At 45.5% G+C, this 22,793-nt stretch overlaps 1 protein-coding gene across 1 annotated transcript; it reads left to right on the top strand.

Moving 5' to 3' along the window:
• Positions 1-1,748: 1,748 nt before the first annotated feature.
• LOC307237945 (potassium/sodium hyperpolarization-activated cyclic nucleotide-gated channel 2-like) lies at positions 1,749-22,552 on the top strand (the record flags this gene model as incomplete). Its single annotated transcript, XM_080010755.1, has 8 exons — positions 1,749-2,920; positions 4,824-5,247; positions 7,372-7,533; positions 12,826-13,044; positions 19,522-19,668; positions 19,923-20,163; positions 20,317-20,481; positions 21,603-22,552. The coding sequence occupies 8 exons, from the start codon at positions 1,749-1,751 to the stop codon at positions 22,550-22,552; spliced, it is 3,480 nt and encodes a 1,159-aa protein (XP_079866881.1).
• Between the last annotated feature and the right edge of the window lie 241 nt (positions 22,553-22,793).

Below are 22,793 nucleotides of genomic sequence, written 5' to 3'. Positions count from 1 at the left end.
GTTACTGATGGTAGCCTTTGTTACTTTGGTCCCAGCTCTCTGCAGGTCATTCGCTAGGTCCCCCCGTGTGGTTCTGGGATGTTTGCTCACCGTTCTTGTGATCATTTTGACCCCACGGGGTGAGATCTTGCGTGGAGCCCCAGATCGAGGGAGATTATCAGTGGTCTTGTATGTCTTCCATTTTCTAATAATTGCTCCAACAATTGATTTCTTCACAACAAGCTGCTTACCTATTGCAGATTCAGTCTTCCCAGCCTGGTGCAGGTCTACAATTTTGTTTCGGGTGTCCTTTGACAGCTCTTTGGTCTTGGCCATAGTGGAGTTTGGAGTGTGACTGTTTGAGGTTGTGGACAGGTGTCTTTTATACTGATAACGACTTCAAACAGGTGCCATTAATACAGGTAACGAGTGGAGGACAGAGGAGCCTCTAAAAGAAAAAGTTACAGGTCTGTGAAAGCCAGAGGAATTCACCAATTAATTCATTAAAAATCAGACAATGTGATTTCCTGGATTCTTTCCCCCCATTCTGTCTCTCATAGTTGAGGTATACCTATGATGAAAATTACAGGACTCTCTCATCTTTTTAAGTGGGAGAACATGCACAATTGGTGGCTGACTAAATACTTTTTTGCCCCACTGTACCCCCAACACCAAATTGAGGCCAGGGAGAATCCCTAGCTGAAGCCTACTCCCCCACCCCAACCAAGCAGAGAGAATAAAAAAAGGAAACAAAAATAATGCCGGACTTTGAAACAGGCTTCCCATACCTAAAACTACAGACTCTGACAGAGCGTTGTCATAACTTCACATAACAAAACACTGTGGCTGCTGGGTGGGGCAGCTAGCTCCAAGCGGTCCCCCGCGGCGGTTGCTGCGGCTGCTTCGCCGCCGGTCTTCCGCAGGACATCCATGGTGTGGCTGCTGCCAGTCGGGAGAGGGCTGGTGCTGTGGCCTCGTGTCGACCGGCTGGTTGCTCCAGTGGGTCTTCGGATGGCCCTTCTGTGCCCCATCCTCGTGCCGGAGAGTCCCTGTTCATGCGCCATTGTAGCAGTTCCACCTGACACGCCAACCGAGTGGTATTTATATGTACGTTGTTATTGCACTGATATACTGATCAGTGCTTTGGTAATCACAAAGCCATTAAAGCTATAACTCGAACTCGATAGGCGCACATTGACTTGAGTAGCAGACTTGCTGTGGCTGACCACTAGAGCACGCCACACACCACCTGTGGGTGACATCCTAGAGAGGGTGTCATTGAGAGCACCCTCTAAAATATGACATCATGGTGTTTTAACACATGCTATTCAACTTGTAGTATCATTTCACTATGTATCATGATAAGGAGCCTTCCCATTCGATTATCTAAATGGAACAGACAGTGATCTACGGAAACTGAAAAATATACACCTAAGCCAGTTTTGGATATAAGATGAAAAATCGAAATAGCTAAAGTCGAAATTTTAGGGGAATCGTAAAATGTCCTTAAGCCTATAGCGTCGGTAACACAGCGACTCTGGTCAAAGCGAAGCAATAGTTGGCAAAAAAAAAAAGTCACGTCCAACCCTTCATCCTCTCTCTCTTCCTCTCCCTCACCCGCTTTCTTTCCTTCTCTCGCTCTGTCTCCCCCTTTCTCTCTCGCTCTCTCCCTCCACCCCCCCTCACCCCCACCCCCCTCTCCCCACGTCCCCGTCTCCCCTTTATCTGTGATTGGTTTTCTCCAAAGATAATTGGAGGCTACATTTGATATGCCCAATGTCATGGACAGGAATGAGGTTTCATCGGCGTCTGCGGCCACTATGAAGAAGAAGCCGGCGGGTGGAGGTGGATGCGGCCACATGAGCACTGCACCCAAGGGTGCCGCGTCCAAATGCACAAGGCGAAACAGCAAGAAATGCCTGGACTCCGTCTCAGCTGACGGGGTGGCCAGCAACACCGTGATGGACGAGGCGGAGGACGGCGAGGAAGAGCCCAAGTTTCAGCATCCGCGGTTGCGCCGAGCCGGGGGGAGTGGCAGCGGCGGCGGCGGAGGAGGTGGAGGAGGAGGCAGCATTAGGATGAAGAACTTTACGCCAGGAGGGGGAGCCGCGTCCACGGCTTCCAGGAGAAGCTCCAACCTCAGCGAGCCCGGCCTTGCGCAAGCAGAGGACGCCCCCGACACCCCGCGGCCCAGCGGAGCGGCTTCCTCCAGAACCACGGAGACCCAGGCCATCTGTCCGGGAGATGCGGGGCGCGGCGCGGCCAACAGAGTATCCTGGACGGGGTCGTCTGGATCGGCGGGCGCGGTAGAGGTTTTCAACGCGGCGGGTGATGGTTGCAGCGGCGCAGCTCCCGTTTCCAGCATGAAATGCAACAAAAACGGAGAATGCAGGAGGGACTCGGGCACCGGGAGCCTGCGCTCAATCATGTCCAAGCATGAGAAGCAGACGGGAGGGTCGGGGAGGGCCGAGGACGGAGGAAACGTCAAACGGGGAGCCCGTAACTCGACCACCGCCAGCATGGACGGTTCAATCACACCAGGCGGGTCCCTGACCGGAGGGCAGGGAGGGGAGAGCTCCAACGCAGGCGTTACCCCCGTCTCCACCGGCGTCCCCGAGAAAAAGGACTCCAAGGTCTCATTCTCAAACGCGCCGAGTCGGAAAGCCTCCTCTTCCCTCCATGGCCCAACTCAGTCCCAGCAAGCCAGAAACTCGGTCACTTTCCAAAAGCCGGAGGATGGACCCCAGATTGTGGCTGCCGAGGATGCGGAGGCTCTGGACAGCCAAGTCAGCTTCATGCAGCGGCAGTTCAGCAGCATGCTGCAGCCTGGAGTTAACAAATTCTCCTTACGCATGTACGGTAGTCAAAAGGCAGTGGAGAGGGAGCAGGAAAGGGTTAAATCAGCTGGAAATTGGATTATTCACCCCTACAGCGATTTTAGGTAAGAGTCGGGCCGTCCATTGGTTACATGTTGAAAATCACGAAGGGAAACCTTGTTCATTACAGCCTATAATCTAAGGGCCCAGTGACAATTGGCATGGAGCACACATGTAGGGTCACAGCCGTAGCAGATGATTTATTCATTCTATGCTTTGTTCTTAAACCAGTAAGTAAACTATATTTTGAGAAACAGAGCATGTCGTCATGTTCCGCAGAACAACCTGTTGTCGGGCTTTTTGTCCGTAAGATTTTGGTTGTCAACAAAGCTCATTCCAGCCTGTAGCATAGACTCAACAAAGCCCGGCCTGCTAATTCATGAACGGCCGCTTCGGCTTCGACTGTAATCCTGCGGTCACCGGCCGCCAAATAACCTTCCAACACGAATTAAGACTCGACTGTTTGAAATGCGGTGATTGTTTGTCGTACAACGAGCTCTGCGACAAGCCCTGCACCGCCATGGATGCGCGCGCGCGCGCGCGCGCGTGTGTGTACGCGCGATGCACCCAGTCACGGAATGTCACCTTGAACTAAGTGTGCGAGAAGCAGCGTGCTCAGCGGAGACACAGCCGCCCAGGAAACTCCCCCGATCATGCATTTTAATGATAGATCGGCTTTGTTTATCAAGGCTCAGCCACCTGCATCAGACATGTTATTGAGGTTGATGAGCTATTTTAAATATAGCTCCGGACAATGGGTATTTAATTCCCATGAATTTCCACATTTTTATCGTGCGTTAGTGTACTCTAGGCCGTGTGTGTGTGTGTGTGTGTCTGTGTGTGTGTGTGTATGTGTATGTGTGTATATATATATATATATATATATATATATATATATATATATATATATATATATATATATATATTTGGGGATTAATAGACGCTACTCTCTGTAGCGCCCTGATTTCAGCACCACACCGCATGGACAGCTCCCCTGTAGTCCCAACTCTCCCAAGTCAGTTTTGCGTCTGCATGTGCGGAGTGAGCTACTCAGTTATTTTCCCAACAAATCCAGTTTATGTCTCACAGACTTGTTACACATGAGTTCGAGTCGACTTTAGCAAGCTTTGGGTCTCACTTGAGTGAACCCAATTTCCAAAGACGAGTAATTTAGGGGACTAAACAAACTCCAAAGGCTATTGATATTGACTTACTATAAAAAATGAGCAAAGTTGCTTCAAACACTGTCTCCTGAGGGTTATTGCTGCCGCGAAGTGAAGTCAGAGCTTGTTGCGTAAGTCGCAATGTAATGACTCAGCGCTGCACCTGTCCTGCAGAGACTCCTCTGACAACCATCCTTATACTACATCCTTCTTTACCATCACTTCTTATGGGCTGGATCAGCCAAAGATCGACATACATTGAGCTGATATTGATTGATGATACATTTGGGCACTAAATTTAGACTTGGTAAGCATATTAGAAAAATAAAAATGTAATGTCATGTAATGTCTTTTATGTTGCTTCTTTCCACAGGAATGTATATTCTATTCGGTGTATTATGTATGTAGAGTATTACTAGAACATCTGTGAATAAATATATATTTCTATTTAGATACAATTATCTCAAAAAATTATCCTCATCGTGTAACGAGCAAATATAAGTCTAACATAATGGCCTTAACTCATTGTACTCTACTTCGAAGGGGAAGGGAAACAGTGCCGGCCCCGCAGTTTGTTTACACTTCCATGCCTCCAATTAGAAAGTCTCTCGTGTCCCTCAGTTTTCCGCTGCACCTCCCTTTTCCAAATCTATTTTTGTCTTTATCTCCTCCTTCCTTTTCCTTTCCTGTACCCTTACAAACAAACACACACACACACACACACACACACACACACACACACACACACACACACACACACACACACACACACACACACACACACACACACACACGCCCCTAATAGGTTCTACTGGGATTTCACAATGCTGCTGTTTATGGTGGGAAACCTGATCATCATCCCCGTGGGGATCACCTTCTTCAAGGAGGAGACCACAACTCCGTGGATCATCTTCAACGTGGTCTCGGACACCTTCTTCCTCATGGACCTGGTGCTGAACTTTCGCACCGGGATCATCATTGAGGATAACTCAGACATCATTCTGGACCCTAAGACCATCAAAAAGAAATACTTAAAGACTTGGTTCATTGTAGACTTTGTCTCCTCCATCCCCGTGGATTATATCTTCCTGATCGTGGAGAAAGGGATTGACTCTGAGGTTTACAAGACGGCCCGAGCCCTGAGGATCGTACGCTTCACTAAGATCCTGAGTCTGCTGAGACTACTGAGGCTCTCCAGACTCATACGGTACATTCATCAGTGGGAAGAGGTAAGAGTACATCAGCTGTGCCATCCATGCACAACTGGTCTGTAGTAGCATGCCCAGGTCTTTCATTCCTCCAACCTGCTCCAAACGCAGGTGCCTATATCAGGATATCCTGATTTGATTGTGATGCAAGATTGCTATAACCCTTCAAGAATTTGCCATGTTCCCGGTAATCAGTTCTGCTCCTCTTGTGACTTGCTCTCCCTGCTGCTGGTTGCCAATTATTCCTCATCCCCTCCCCTGTAGACCTGCAGAATAATGGCAGGATGTTTAAGTTTGTGTATTATTTGCAACCTAATTACTATTATTGTCATCTGGCACGTCTCTTTGTGTGACATGGGAACCCCGCAGGCGGCGTTCGGACAGTCTGATAAGCAGCCTATTATCATGACGAACGAAGTTAATCAATTAAGGCACGAGAGGAGGAGCAGGTGGGGTGGAGGGCAGTGATAATATGCAACAGCAGGGGGCTGTTGGCTGTAATTATATATTTGGCTAAATGTTCGTTTAAAACAAATGAAAAAGTTAGGTGAGCAGGGGTTCCCTTGGGACTCTGATGAGAATCTTTGAGTATGGATTTGGGTGCTATTGCTAGGTAGAGTCGCCGATCCCACCTCAAATAGTCTCTGGATATAAATAACTCAAGTCCATTTGTTTCCTGCCCTCACAGCTTGATTTATTCGCCATGGTCCTTTTGATGAATGTTCAACTCCAATGTCTCCCAGCTGCCCTCCTACATCATGGAGAGGCAGGAGATCCACTGGTGTGATGAGACCACTCGACTTTTCGCTTATGCCAGTATTGGGAGACTGTTGTTGGCATTTTGCAGTGGTGGGCTGCGCAGTGGGGCCTGGGTGCTCACTTGACCTTTGGATAATTGGATTTCTGGAGACATGATGTGACACACACACACACACACACACACACACACACACACACACACACACACACACACACACACACAGTGATGCATGATGGGAAGGGATACTTGGCATGCATGGAAGATGAGTGGCGAGATGTGGTTGAGAGTTAAAGAGACATGTCCCAATACCCAATCCAAAAATGTCCACCCTAAATGTCTGACCCTCACACCTTCCATTTCTCCTTACTTCTCTGAAGTGACCATTCATCAGCATAATGTTAGTGGAGAATGAATTCTTTACTCCTGATTAAATTCCTTTGGAGCCATGGATTGGGACAACTAAAGCTGACCTGAAGCCATTGTGCTGTAGTTATCATGTAACTTCACCTTCAGAGTTTCAGCACATGACTACTCAATGAATAGATTTGAAAAAAACCCCGCCATATTTCATTTTGCCATACTACGAGTAAAAAACCCTCACAGCCTTAATTAGAGTTTGGAGAGCTAAGCCATTGTAAGCCACGTCTAATCAGACTCCTTATCAATAGGCTATATCTTCATTGTAACAAGTATGATCCCCCTCAGTTGCTTTGATTAAGAAATGATCCATTTCTCGTTTTGAAGGTATTTATTTTTATTATAGACTACAGTATTAGGCTCTTCACAAGTACAAAGGCATGGCCAAATTTACTTAGAGATGAATGAGATTTCTATATGTCACATTTTTACATACATTTGAGAAACAACTTAGCTTTTAAGCAGTCTCAAGGAATACCTTGCCAAAGTAAGTGCTGCGTGATAGATAAATATCCATTGATTCCATGTGTGTCTGTGTGTGTGTGTGTGTGTGTGTGTGTGCGTGTGTCTATCTTGTTAGCTTGTAAGTGTGTGCATAGGCCTGCAGGCTTGCGTGAGTAATTAATGTGTGTGAGTGAAGTGAGTGTGCGTGCTAGATCAGTGATTGACACGCTGTATCTCTTTGGAACAAACATCTTGCCTGTTCCTGCTGCTTTTGATGGAGGAGTGATGGGAACCTGCCCCCCTGCTCATTAATCAAACTCACCTCAATGGGTGGTACTGGACAGCAAACTCAAAATTTGTTCTCCATCACTGCATCGGAATCAATACTGAGTTGTTGGGTTGCCATTATTGCGAAAATAACATTCTAGTTGTGTTATAATGTACATATATTTTCTGTCCTGTGTGGCTCTGATAGCACAGTTCCTTCTCTCCTGTGTTTTCTTTCCCTTTTTTTCATCCGCCAGATCTTCCATATGACCTATGACCTGGCGAGTGCAGTGATGCGAATTTTTAACCTGATCGGTATGATGCTGCTTCTGTGTCACTGGGATGGCTGCCTACAGTTCCTGGTTCCCATGTTGCAGGATTTCCCCTCAGACTGCTGGGTGTCCCTCAACAAGATGGTGGTATGTATATAAAATAAACATATATATATATATATATATATATATATATATATATATATATATATATATATATATTATAACTTACAGTATACTGTATATAAAACAATATATACTATATAAAGCAACCCCCCAAAACCAAAGCAAAAGATGTTCATAAACACCATGTTCCTATTGGTTGATTTACTATCAAGGAGCCTGATCATGCTTTCACAGTAGTCTCTGACTGGGGTAAGCTGATTAGCAAGCATATATTTTATTATTAAATCTGTGCCCTCGTAAATGCTTTCCCAACAAAAAATGCTGAGCAAATGTTTCACTGGGATATGGAATTAAGATGTGCATTATTCTGTGTAGTAGTAGAAGTCAAACTAAACAAACTTGAAAATTTGCTCATAAACTTGTCGAATTATTGTAATCATTGTGTCTACACTACACAAGTATCCCAGTCACTATTTCGCAAATAACTTTAGATAGACAGACAGACAGACAGACAGACAGATAGACAGACAGATAGACAGACAGACAGACAGACAGACAGACAGACAGACAGACAGACAGACAGACAAATAGACAGAAAGATAGACAGATAGATAGATATTGTTTATACATATCAGTGTTTTGGTATATATTTTAAATTTGACATCCATGCCATTTTAGGTAGAAATAGGGGTAAAATGCTTATATTAAAAATACAGGAAAGCTTCATCATATCTCTATCTTTGAAAGCGGCATTCAGGTGTGGATTAGCACCTTGATCTAAATGAGTATTTTGTGAAGAGGAAAGAGAGAGAGTGAGAGAAAAGAGAGATATTTGCACACCTCCAGATCCCTCTATGGCCCTCTTTCACCATCATACGGTGATGACAGAAAAGATAAAAGGGGAAAACAGACGGATGGGAGGGAATGTGGCAGGGCAGCTGGGCTCTTTGTTGTCACATCTCTCTCTCTGAGAGATAAAAGCTGTTTGTTTATTGGTCTAGCTGTCAGCCCAGCCTTTTACTGGTTGAGGGGAAACTAACCTCGCCAAGCCACGAGGCACCGCTCCAAATGGGGTTTTAAACGGATTGGGTTCCACGCCCGACTTCTTCAGAGTTGCAGCAACAACTTGTACATTTCCCATTTTGAGAAAGGTTTTCCCAGAGGCCAACTATAAACACTCTGTTGATGACATAGGGAACAAATTCATATTGGAACAAATAAACATTGAGCTGACAAAAATGCTCCGTCTTATGCTATAAAAAAGCAAGGAGATGCTCATTGTGTCCTTTGTCTTATTTTGTCATTCTATATTAAGCGGGCTATTGGGCTTTTCAGTTGCTTGGTTGCTTATGCATTTCAATACCTTCATTCATTAGGCAGGGTAGATTTGACAAGATGAAAAAAATGACCAAGCTGGATTTTAGTATTCTAGATAAAAGTGATGAGCAGAATGATGGTGTTTTGAAAGGCTTGGTGGGCAGTTGGAGTCAGAGCCTTGGGGACATAGTGGACATGCCTCCCACGGTGATCTCTTTACGGAGAAGGCCACACAACAGGGTCGGTTTAATCACTTCCTGCATGTTGCACGTCAATTTTCCTGGCGTAATGCACTCCTTACACAAGTGAGGATCCTGGAGACGCCCCGGAAAGCCCTGTGACTATAGACTCCTATCCTAACAAGCGTGCAATTATATTGCTGCACTGTGTAGGCTGCAGAGTATTAAGTCCCGGGACGGTGGAGCTAGAGGCTGACAGCCAGCGGGGCAGTCTGTGGCAGCCCAAGGACTCCTCCACCCTCTCTCCCTCTGTATAATCAAGGACAGTCGGTCTCTAGAGAGCTGTCACTCTGAAACTAAAGGGGTATTCTGGCACGGTACAGGCAGCTTACAGCCACCTGAGACCACCCCCTCCTATTGAGTCGCTGACAACTGGTAACATTAGCCCCCGTGTCGCAGCCCGGCCATCAATCACGCCCTGCACCCCTGCGGAGGCCGCGGCATGGGCTGCTGGTGTGGAGCCCACAGGCAGTGAATCACGGACTTCCACAACACTCCGTAACTCTTAATGACATCCACAAACTTGTAATTGGGTTCAACAGAACTTGTTATACCTCGGGAGTCGAAATTGCTTTTTAACTGTGTGCCACGATTTACATGCCTTTCATTTATTATGTGTACATTATCGTCGCGCGGCGTTGTTCGGCAGCGGACTGGCTTTGTGTTGGAGGAGCAAGGGAACAAATGGGTAATGATAGCGGCAGCACGGCTAACTGACAGACACACGGTGTATGGTTTCAGCACTGCAATTACAATTGTTTGTATACCTAACCTCCCACCATGTACACATCACCCACATGTCTCTTTCCTATTCTCCCTCACTGCCATAGGGGTTAGAGGTCCTGCTCACTAAGATAATAGTTAATCTCTCTCTATTGGCTTAACCATTTGATTTATTTACTGGACAGTAGAGCCAGACTATTATAGTTCTGTTGCTGGAAAGAGTAAATTCGATTTGAAATACTCAGTAGGCCTTTAATAGCATAAAGACATGAAAAGTGAAAGTGGCTGTCAGAGCTCTGTGAATGGACGAGAACCAAGAGGGTGTTTGTTTTCCAAAATACGAGAGCAAAGGATTGAATAACATAATTCCGGTGAGACCGGAGTGGTCGTTTTGTTTTTTATTAGTCCTGAATGTACACAACGCCAGGACCCGCTGCCCCAAGCAGCCGTAGCTATGCAGGAACACAAGCTTTCGGGATCGGTTGCACTTGAATCTCTCTCTCTCTCTCTCTCTCTCTCTCTCTCTCTCTCTCTCTCTCTCTCTCAGTCCCAAATCCCTCCAAAGACACCCAATCCACCCCAGACAGCCATCAGATTGTACTCACATGGAGACACTTTTTGGGGCTGGGTTGGAGATGCCTCCCAACCTCAGATGAGACATACCCTGTTTACCTTAAGCACCTGGGGTAGAGATGACAAAGAAATGGATACGGACAAAAAGAAAGAGCTGTTTGGACACTAATACCAGATTAACTGTTATTAACAAAACCAGTAGTTGATCAGTGAGGCTGAATTGTTGGCAGCTACCAGTAGCATGGATAGATCTTTTTTTTTTATTATTGTCCCTATTCTTAAGCCTAATTTTCACCGAATGCATATCTGCATCCGACAGTCGGAGCTCGCATTTTCCAGTACAACAGCAGTTTTAGCAATTTGATCAGCTGGACATTTAGCATTTTCCATGAATGAGGGTTTAAAATGTCCTTTATATAGTGTTTGCAAAACGAGAGAAAAAAAATTACAGCATTGAATATAATGACATCCATCGTTTATAACATAATTCGTTGAGATACATCATTTACTTTAAGCCCGGTTCCGATAAATGGTTACTGACGTCGCTTCCGTGTTGTACTGACGGACCGAAACTTGTCGCATTAAGCGGAAAAAATTTGGACGCATCCCGGAGCCTCGATCGGACGCGGAAATTCCGCACCGCAGTGCATCACAGCTTTTCGCGTGCGGAATCCGACTCTCCATAGGACTGAACAGACTTCCGGTTTGTCCAGCTTGTCCTTTGTTGTATTCGGTGTGAAGCAAGCTTCACCTTTGGCTGTGGGCTGCATACAAGCTATTTACTATTTAAAAAAAAGCTTCCCAAACAAAATTCAAAATACCCTCCGGCCTCTGTGCTGGACTAAATGTTTCATGCCCTCATCACTGCCCACTTATCTGCACTAGGGCTAACACAGACTTTATATGTAAGGAGTGGTGCACATCAAGGTTACATTATGATAGAATGGAGCCACTTCAGGACACTGGGATTTGAATATTTCCAATTTAAAAGCCAAGTGCCCCGGTGTGATCAACTAGGTTTGAATCAACTATCCAGGCAGACACCGTTAACCTGAGAGGTGGATAGTTGCCGAACTGAGTGGAGTTTTTCTAACCCCTTCTCTTTCTCTCATTCACCCTTTGTTCTACACACACTCTATCTCTTCTCTCTTTCTCTCTCACACACACTCTCTCTCTCTCTCTCTCTCTCTCTTTCTCTCTCACACACACACACATGCCCAATCTTGCTCTGCCTCACCCTCTTGCCAGTGCTATTTCAGAATCAAAGTGCTCATTGTTCATCTATTATTCAATCTCTTTCACTCTACTGTTTCTCTTTCTGTGCTCGCATACACAATATAGCCAAGGCCCCACCCAATTGGTTTAGCAATGTTTATTTTGGGAGTTTCTATTTTCCTTTTCTGGTGGCTGAGATATCCATCTATATATTCCTCCCTTTCATGTTTCATGTCATATTTGATACCAACAAGCTATACTATGTTGTACCAGCATGGGAAAGGAGCTACACCCTAGAATGACTTTCTATCTTCGTGGTAGTGCTGGAAATAATGCACAAACGAAGCACTGAAGTTTAGCACTTATTATTTTAGTCTATTTTAACCTTTGTCTGGCCTCCGGAAAGTAGCTTTCAAGAAAGGAGTGTCGTTCTCATATTCTCGCTTATATGGTTCCTGAAAGTTTCTTTTTAGGTTGTTCTGCTATGGTTCATGTCATAATTTACCATCATAGATCAGACTCAGAATGCATCATTCTTCACATGCAGTTTCCACAACTGGTGCCGGTGCTCTGTTAATGCAGAGCCTGCCATGGCCCCAGGAGGGCACTCAGTAAGAAACAGATGAAATTAACAAAGGATGGTTCCCCAAAGTATTTCATGAATTCAGCTTAAACAGAACCCTTATAGAACTCCCTCACGTGGAGAAAGACGCGGGTTCCAAGTAGTGATTTAAACAGGTCAGTTCTTCAGAAATGCTGTCAAAATGATCTTAGAATGTGACTGATGTGACAGGCCATATATGATGACATCTTAGCATCATCTTCACCCCACTCCACAAGAGCGGCCCCGTGAGTGAGCGCTGCCAGTGTCACTCCATATAGCGTGGAGTCCTATTCCTCCATTTGCGGTGCTTATGAGAGGACATATTTAATGGCCTCTCATTAACATTCCTCTCTGAGGAAATCATTTCCGAACCTTCGCTACCTTACTGATTAGGCCTTGCAGGATTCCCCTGGCATTCCTTTCCCCGGCCTCTCTCTAACTCTCTAATGCAGCACTGTCCCCCGTGTTGGCCTTTATACTAGCTCTCCTCCAGTGCCACTATTTCGATAAAGCTTTTGTACTAGTTCCACACTCTTTTCCCCTAAAGAGCAGTTTTTCCCATAATATGTCTGATGACTTTTTTTTCTTTTTTTTTTTTTTTTTTTACTAACATCCATCTCTTCGCTTTCTGTCTTTCCGCAGAATGACACCTGGTCGGAGCTCTACTCCTTTGCGGTATTCAAGGCGATGAGCCATATGTTGTGTATTGGTTATGGCCGGCAGGCCCCGGAGAGTCTATCAGATATTTGGCTCACCATGCTGAGCATGATCGTAGGAGCCACCTGCTATGCTGTTTTCATTGGCCACGCCACTGCTCTCATCCAGTCTCTGGACTCCTCAAGAAGACAGTACCAGGAAAAGGTGAGAACAAGCATCGCTGTCTCATCAATGCATTTTTACATAGATTACATCTGTTCCCTCAGTTATTCACTGTCTGCTGGGATGGCAGGTCTGTTTGGCCAGCAGCACTAATTATCGATTTCATCCATGTTTAAAAACACCATTTAAATGTACCATCAACAGCATAACATGTCTTAAAATAAGGAGGATCTAAATGAATTGTTCATTGAAATATCTACACACGCGTGTCATCCAACCCCCAAAAATTTCCCCTGGTAACACGACCTTCATCCCATGTCTTCGTTGTGTATCGTTAACGTGGCCAATACTTTTATTTTAGCCCTTGTCATCGTGATCCCATTGATAACAGTTTGAATGAACGTGTGCCTAAGCAGGTTTGGGGAGGAGGGCATTGTTGAGCGGCGCTGCAGTGGCCCGTGGTGCACACAGCGCAGCCTCTCTGTTTCCAAGCAGAGTCTTGCCGGCTGGGGAGCAGTGGGAGTGTTGCTCCCTCCCAGCAGCCAATCACAGGCTCCGGGTGTGTTCGGCCAGGTAGAGCCACGTTTCTGGGGGCGGGTTGTATGCGAGGGGAGACAGATGTGGGAGCGAGGGATAAAGGGAGAGAGCTTTAGAGTCTTGAGTGTGTTTTTCCGTGTGTGTGTGTGTGTGTGTGCGTGTGTGTGTGTGTTTAAAAGAGCGAGAGAGAGAGAGAGAGAGAAAGCAAGGGAGAGAGAGAGAGAGAGATGACGTCCTCTTGGGCAGCAACAGAATTGATGAGGCAGCAGACCTGTGTGTCCTGCCAATGTCGACCTCAAGGTGACGTAGGCAACCATGGCTCCCTCCCTCTCTCTCTCTCTCTCACTCTCTTTCTCTCTCTCTCTCTCTCTCTCTCTCTCTCTCTCTCTCTCTCCTTCTCTCTCTCTCTGTCTCCCTCTCTGTCTCTCTCTCTCTATCTCTCTCTCTCTCTTTCACAGAATGGCTTTTCTCCTATTTTTTCGCGTGCATGATTGGCCTCACCAGCTCCGTCCCACCCTCTCTGTCTTCTTGCCTCTCCCTCTTTTATTATCTCCTCATTACCCCCTCTCTCTGCACCCAACCATCTCTTCGGCATCTCTGCGATTGGCCTCTCTGCTCTGCCTCGCTCCATCTCGCTCCCGCCTTTATCTCCCTGCTGCTCCCTGCCCAGTCTCTGCCTCCATCCCTCTCTCTGGTGGTTGTGTCCTTGAAAGGTGCCGGCTGGTACAGGGAGTGGAACAAAGGGGGAGGGGAAACCTATGGTAGACGCAAAGGGCTTCTGCTGTCTCCACGTCTTGGTGCAGTACAATGATATTGGACCCAGAGCGCTGGTGTAGCTCACAACAATGACAATGATCTTGCCGGATTTTTGTTGCCTTTTTCTTAATGATGGCTTGATGTCTAGTGGTTTAAGTGTAATTAACGTCCGACACATTGGTTTACACTAGTGACTATGCCTTGCATTTCACCTCATTCAAAATATACAATTACCTCTTTGTCCGTTGACACTCGTTTCTTAAGCATGCGCCCTGTGCAACCTCCCGTGAAACCAATTATTATTCATGGGAAATGGTTTATTCTAGGGACTCACCTATATGAACCACCCTGCGCCAGTAAGATAACATTCCTCGTCTCTTCCCTTGCGCTGTTCTAATCGGTAGACGCTGCTGATGTTAGCATCCAGGTATTGTATGTGTTTTGCAGTCATAAAAGTCGGATGAAAAATAACGCCTCACGAAAAAACCAACTAAAGCAGACTAATTTTGCAATGTAAAACTAGGGCTGTCGGTCTACTTTATCCTTCTATGATATGCACTGTGGACTATGAACACACTCCAACTGTAGATAAGCATTTAATTCCCAGTCAATTAAGCTCAACCTCTATGTATTCACAGTTTAAGAGACTCATCTCTAAAAGTGTGAATACATAGAGGTTGAATACATAAAGGTTAGGGCTGTCTGAGGCCTCTTTATCCTATTTCTCGAAATTATCCTTTTTTTTTTTTTTTTTTTGCTGAGGCGATGCCAGTGCATGTCTCCAGAGCCCTCTTCTGGATAGGTTGTCAGACTTTTATTTTTTTCCTCACTGCTCTATGTGGATTAGTGTTTGAGCTGAAGTCGTGTTTATTAAAAACATCCAGTGCAGAAAGTGCCAGCCAGCCGGGCCAGTGAAGCTGATGCTGATGACACCTCTGCGGGATGGATTAGCCAGGCCTCAGAATGAGGAGGAGACTAACTGTGTGTCATTTTTATCACTTGGAGGGTGTTGACAGAAAGTGTCTATTACCATTCCATTGTGGGCGAGTGTGTGTTCTGCACTTCCAAGATTCAAGATCCAAGAGGTTATTTGTGACACACATATACATAGGGTCATACATATATGCATATGGGCGGAAGTGCAACTGTCTGGGAGGTTTTCCATACAGTTTAACAGTGGGATTAGAATTTGAATTACTTGAAATTCCACGCGCACTAAGAATACAGCGACTTATTTTCCTCAATTTGGTAAAGAGCCAGTCAGAATTTGCAAAGTGATGTTGTGCATGTTAATATGCTGATCTTCTGGCAACAAGACCCACGGACCATGCCATCTCAAAGGACAGCTTAGAAAGACAAAGATAGCATTCTGGACAGAATAAATGTTAAACTTGAGCTTTAAAATATCATTTTCTTCTTCAATATCCATTTACCACAGTTATTATTCTATTTGTTTCTATGTGGAGTCAGCAGTAGACACGTGCAGCTGAGTCCTGCACAACACATTCAGTCAGCTAGACAACAATCAGACAACAGTCAAATCTGCCGGGATACAAGATTGCTTGCTGCCTCCTCCTTGGCCCCTTCCTGTTGCTGTCATGCACTGTCTTCTCTCAGCCAGGTGTACTGTCACCGATCACTCCCATAACCCAGACAGAGGCTGACTTGGCGCCGATGCTGGCCCCGGAGGTCCCCTCTGCTAAAGTATAGGGGGGGGGACGACAATATTTACAGCAGAGGTGTAACGGAGACACAATTCTCTCTCCAAACCCTATGATCATAGCCAGCAACAGACTTTTAAGAGGTTTCTTCATCTTTAAAAGGGCATCCTTTCATTCTGGCTGCAGACTTCCAGTGTGCGGATCCTCCCTTTGTACACAGTTATCAATTTAAGTCAGACTAGATAAGCCGTGACTCAGTGCTTTCTGATCTTCTCCTCTTTGGTGAATGTGTCTAATAATGTAATGAAGTGATTTAGCTGAGAAGGAAGTGAATGAATTATACATCCACGTGGGTAAAGCCAAATTAGAAAATCCCGCAGAGAGACAAGTAGTTGTCGGCTGGACATGGTGGAGTAGGCAAGAAAGAGAAAGGTAGGTACTGTAGCTGGCAATTAAATGGAACGAGATGAAAGAGGAGGGGGGAGGGGGGAGAAAGGAAAGGATGGGAGAGGAAATGAAAGGAATAGAGAGGAGAGGAGAGGGAAGGGAAGCAGAGGAAATATTCCATCGCAAGGGGAGAGCAGTAATGGCCGGACTGCAGGTTGGGCCTTCAGAGGCATATGTAAAAAAATAAGTAACTAAAAATAAAAAATAACTTTGACAAATATAGCCGTTACTGTAGAATCACAGTGGTTCAATGGTCCACGGTGCAGGAGTTTAGATTACAAGATGTCAACAGAGCATCTTGCTGCAGCATATACTGTCAACAAAGTGCCAGGGAAAGTTAACGTCATTTTGACTCTGATTTGGATCTTTGACAGGGGCCCCCGGGGAGCGGTGACGCACTGGCCAAAACGCTCACTTCCATTTCTCAATGACAGTGGAGAGCTGTCAGGCCGGACATGCTCAACCACAGGGAGGTCATTTTGAATGCAGACAGCTTTGCCGATCAGATAGCCTTTTGTTGCTTTGTTTATTACAGCTCACAACACTCTAGTTCCATATTGAAGGAGTTTGACCTCTGACCTTAGGGATAAGTGGCTGTCTCTCCCTGGTGCAGAGCTTCCTCAAACCTATTTCTTTAGGAATGAAGCGTAGCCTGCCACAAAGCTAGTTCTGCTAGATGACTCAGGTGGCTCCATATTGCTTCCACGCCCTAAAGGGCCAGTCTAATTGAAGGGGTACTCCAGTTTTGGGGGGAAATTCACTTTTTGTCTATCTTACCCAGATACCCCTTATCCATTCCAGCATCTCAAAAGCTGAGTTATTTAAGCAATACATCTTGTGTCACTGCGACAAGTGAAAATAAAAACATAAAAACTTTGACACATAGGCATGTACCCATCGGCACTTATTAGCTGTGAAGTGCCACTTTAAGGGAGTTGGGGGTTTCTCAGGTACTAACTGCAATGCCTCGTGTCATTACCGTCAACAAAACCCAGCGGACTGAACTGGCAACCCTGCAGCGCGTTGAGTTTCACAGGTGGTGCACAGCTGATAACCACGGATGGATAATTCTTTATGTGTCAAAAACAGTTCCGAATGTAGCTTGATTTATTACAACGAGGATCTCAGCTTTTTGGGAACGATAATTTCCCAAAAAAACTCCATAAGCTGTCAAACTCACCTCCACCAACCCCCTCCTCCTCATACCCTTCTGTCTAATGTGGGATTCAAGCTCATCACTCTGGAATCCCAAAGCTCCCTACATATGCCTAGGTTTACTCAAACCTTGCACGGGAGTGATGAGAAGTGGAGACCAAGTAGAGCCCTTAACAGAACAATGAAGCTAATTTCTACAAGAGTTGTTCGTCGGAACTAGCAGTTATTATTGTGTGAAAAGTTCTGATGCCATAAGGACAGCTGCAAAGATAACTGTAACAACACTGGATGGCACGCTCAACGGGCTAGGTTCCATCTGCAGGTGTCAAAGAGGGGCTATGGGGCCACTAAGACATCATGCATACATTCATGAGAGCGCCGCAGCTCCGTCCACCCAGGTGTTCATGCTGAAATGAGCAGTTCAATAATTTGATCTTTCAGTGTTTTTCCTGTGTTAGTGTCTTCTTGCCTCATGCGTCATGGGGCTTTAAACGAACCAGCTTTGCAGGATATTCAGTTATTGACTTGGTGTCACATGGCTACAGGCAAGGTTTTAGAGTATTTCCGGGCTAATTTCAATACGGGTACTCCCCACTAAACGACCTACCTGTTCAACGACCGTTCAGACTTACGACCAGCCTGACCAGTCTGTATTGTACTGTGTACTGTATTGTATTGTATTGTGTAGCGTGCGCGGCGTCTCAGTGTGAAGCTTCTCATCTCATCACCCTTTATATTCTATATATACTATGTACACTATATATACTATATACACTATATACACTATATACACTATATACACTATATACACAATATATACTATATACACTGTAAACTATATATGCTATGTACACTATATATACTATATACACTATATATACACTGTACATACTATATATAAGTATTGTTAAGTGAGGAGTACCTGTAGTAATGTAAGGTCCACCTTCCCCCGCCCCCTCAGAGAAATAGGTCCGTCTTGTGAGTGGATGACAGTTTCTGGGCATGAGATCCAGTGTTGTATTTCTTTGAGGTTTTGGTGATGTATTGCTTGGTACCTAAGTGGTGGAAATGGGAAAAAATCAACAGGAGGGCAAATGTGAAATACAGCCGACTCAAACGGACGATTTTTTTGGAGGACCCGACGGGCTCCCTAGCGCGCTTAGCTGTCACAACACGCTCTCCAAGTTGGCTTTCGGACGTTGTTACAGGCGCTCGTTAAGTCACCTATTCGACACAGCTCGAATTCCACACATTCTGACCGTAACTCAAGAGTATGAATCTATATATTTTTTTGCTTATGTTCTGTTGGAAGCATCTGTTCTTGCCTTCTCGGTGATAAACCTTTCTGTACAAACGAGGCTGCTGTTTGAGTGGCTGCGTTGTAACACATGGTCCACGATACTGAACAGCAATCGATTCCATTCTAGGTGTCGTTGATCAATAAGTGAGGCTGTTTGTTTCAGTTCACAGCTGAACGGTGTGTGCCTGGTTCCACACTTTGGAGGCAGCATGGTTCAAATGCTGTTACATTTACAGAATGATAGCTTTTAAGTTGTATGTATCCTTTTTGATTATATTTCAAATATGAATACATCAACATAAAACATCTTGATCGTCATTTGCCGAATTCCTTTTTTTTGTTTGTTTATGTACTATTTGTGTATCAAAAATCTCCTTTACAGTTCAAAGCAAATTATGATGTGTCTAAATATGTATGTATACAGATATACTGGCATTATACTGCACCTGATATGCGTATACATGTACCTGTAGCCTAACACCTACTGAGAAACCTGGCTTGCATTTCAAAGCAAAGCTGCGTGGGTGGGGTCACTACCCTTTCAGACGGCGGTTGATATACGCTGCCGTTAATAAACATCCGCCAATGTACTTTGCACGAATATATCCCTGCATTATTAACAAATGATCACTCTCTCAAATCCTTCCCCGCCCACTCCCTCAGTACAAACAAGTGGAGCAGTACATGTCATTCCACAAGCTGCCGGCCGACTTCCGACAGAAAATCCATGACTATTATGAGCACAGATACCAGGGCAAGATGTTTGATGAGGAGAGCATCCTGGAGGAGCTCAACGAGCCCCTCAGAGAGGTACCACACACACAAAACACCCAAATGCATTGGTGTATTAGTATTACAATCGGGTTTTAATCCTCATAACAGAACCTGTATAGGACAAGACATCTTTCTTCTAATATGTGTTCATGTATTTTGATGGAAAATGTTTAAATACTATTCAGGTAGAGGATCAAAATGTACTAAATGTGTTGTTACTGCATAGAACTCGATAACAATTGCTTTCAGGTTCAGTGAAACATCCTGACGTGTTACTTTATTTTGCCTAGGAAATCGTCAATTTCAACTGCCGAAAGCTGGTGGCGTCCATGCCGCTGTTTGCCAACGCTGAGCCCAACTTTGTGACCGCCATGTTGACCAAGCTGCGCTTCGAGGTCTTCCAGCCGCACGATTACATCATAAGGGAGGGAACCATAGGGAAGAAGATGTATTTCATCCAGCACGGAGTCTGCAACGTCATCACCAAAGGCACCCTGGGAATGAAACTCTCCGACGGCTCGTACTTTGGAGGTACCGTTTTGGGGGTGTTCCGGGTATTTCTGTGGTGTTTAAATTGTTTTAGAATTTCTTCAGGGATTTGATGGATTCTTTGTTTGGATTGACTATTTCTATAAAACCGGCAGTGTCTCTTCCCAATTCATTTCTTTGATATTTTATTTTCAGAAATCTGTTTGTTGACGCGGGGCCGGCGTACAGCCAGTGTGCGGGCGGAGACGTACTGTCGCCTTTACTCCCTGTCTGTGGACAACTTCAACGAGGTGCTGGAGGAATACCCCATGATGAGACGAGCCTTCGAGACCGTCGCCATCGACCGGCTGGACCGCATAGGTATAACAAAGAAAAGGAGTCACTCTTTCATAAACAAAAGTCACTCTTTCGTAAAGAAAAGTCACTTAATTTAAACACTGGATGTATCATCACTGAAAGTAATTTAGGTTTTAGGAAGTAAAAGCTAGGTTCTTTATGACTGATCCATAATTTACCTTTCACAATGGATTGCATATTAACATGTAGGATGACATGCGGATGAAGAGACAAAAACTATTCCTCATGTATAAACAAAAATGATTTAATGAAAAGTCTATTCGTAATTTATCTACGAGCCAAAGGTCTCTCTGTGCACGGTTACGGTTACGTTAGGAACATTACCTTTAGCAACAGAAACGGGGGGTTAAAACCCCAAAGGTAGAGAGATTATGTTTGTTGTGTGGTTTGGGAGAAATCAAAAGTAAATTTCATTTTATGTTTTGGTGTAAAATGACCACAATCTTGCATTAGTAGATCAGTGGATTACGAAAAAAAAAGAATCTTGTTTAAGCAAACACTTAATCCTAATCTTGCAAATTGTATTTGCTAAGCCTGCGGAAAAAGGCAACATACGTTGTACCCGTTACAAACGTGCTCCAATACAACAATTTGAATGGTGTCTCGTAAGCACTCGTAAATACACCAGTCAATCAGTCAACCAATCAATCAATCAATCAATCAATCAATCAATAATTCCATCCGCCAATCAACCAATTAACCAATAAATCAACCAATTAACCAATCAATCATCCATCCATCCATCCATCCTCCCATCCTTCCTGTAATCAATCATCTTGTGCTCCAGAAATGGTTATATAAAAATAGTACCCTACAAGGACCAATACATATTATGTTCAGTAAAGGTTTTGAGTGTATAAATGTTGATAGGCAGTAAAATGAGCTGTGCTGTTCCCTTAGGAGGACATAGGAAACTGTAACAATAGATACCAGAACAGAGTGACACCGAAATTTTCATTGGGCCTCGTTCCTGGCTCGAGGATGCATCTGACAGAGGACATCCCGTTCTACTTCTACCATCTATTTTTTCACCGCCATATTCCCTTTCAATTTTCCAATTTCCACAAAGATTTGTGTTCTATTCTCTTATTCGGAATCCACCTCCGTTCTTTTTTCTAACGCAGGTAAAAAGAACTCCATTCTGATGCACAAAGTCCAGCATGACCTCAACTCTGGCGTCTTCAACAACCGGGAGAATGAGATGATTCAGGAGATCGTCAAGTACGACCGCGAAATGGTTAAGCTGGTGGATTTTCAGCGGCCCCGTGCAATGTCTATGACGCCCTCCATCGGTGGTATCTTCGCCCCTCCGGGTCAGCCTCAATCCGGCTCGGCCATCGCCACCCTCCAGCAGGCTGTGGCCATGAGCTTTTGCCCCCAGATGGCAAACCCCTTGGTAGGTCCGGGTACTCTGCAGTCTCCTCGCATGGTGAGAAGGTTCCAGGTGATGCAGAACCTTTCCAGTCCCGTCTCCATGTCTCCTCTTCAGTCCCAGCCTCCGCAGGCCATCGGAGGGGCCTTTGGCTCTACCATCTCCAGTCCGCCTGTCCAGAGCCCGCTTGCAGCTCCAGGACGAACCTTCCAGTACATGGGGGGTGCGGGGCCATCTGGGTCCCAGCTGTCCCTTGTGCAGCACCATGTACCCAGCCCCACACAGACCATGCAGAGGCCCGCCTCACACAAGAGCACCCATTCCCTCCATACAGGCACGTTGAGCCAGGATGCCCGTGCCCTCTCTGCCTCCCAGGCTTCGCTCCCTCAGGAGGGAACAGCGCAGGCCGCCTCCGCAGCCCCCAGCCCGCCCCAGTCCATACGCACATCCAACACCTCCATTGGCCCTCCCCAACCCTCCCACCCCAGTCTTCCGGGGCCCTCGGGACTGGGAAGGTCAGCAGCAGCTCCACAAAGGGTGGCCTTTGCCTCCACTCCTCCTCCCAGCGGGCCCTCTGGAATTGGGGCGGTGGCAGCGGCTGCTGGATCAGGACCTCAAGACCCCGGAGTTCCCAAGAAAGATTCCGTTGTCAGCCTTCCAGAGCTAGACTCTGCCAGATCCCGGCTGTCTTCCAACTTGTGACCCTGGTGGGGGTTCAGGAGAGAATCAAAATGTTTTAGGTCAGTCCGGCTGATCAGTCAGCCTGATTTTTGAGCCTACAGCCACCAGTCATTCTCCGTGGATGCACTGTGTGCTGGTGTCAAAGGAAAGAAATGCGCAACTTAAGGACTTGTGACACTATGGCGAGAAGGAGTCAATTAAACTAGAATAACTAAGGTTGAACTGGTCTAGGCTACTGTGCCAGCACCTTTAGTCTTAGTAT

Source organism: Zeus faber (assembly GCF_960531495.2).
Source record: "Zeus faber genome assembly, chromosome: 12".
Taxonomy (NCBI): domain Eukaryota; kingdom Metazoa; phylum Chordata; class Actinopteri; order Zeiformes; family Zeidae; genus Zeus; species Zeus faber.
The sequence above is the reverse complement of the archived record's forward strand: the minus strand, read 5'-3'. Positions and strand labels throughout refer to the sequence as shown.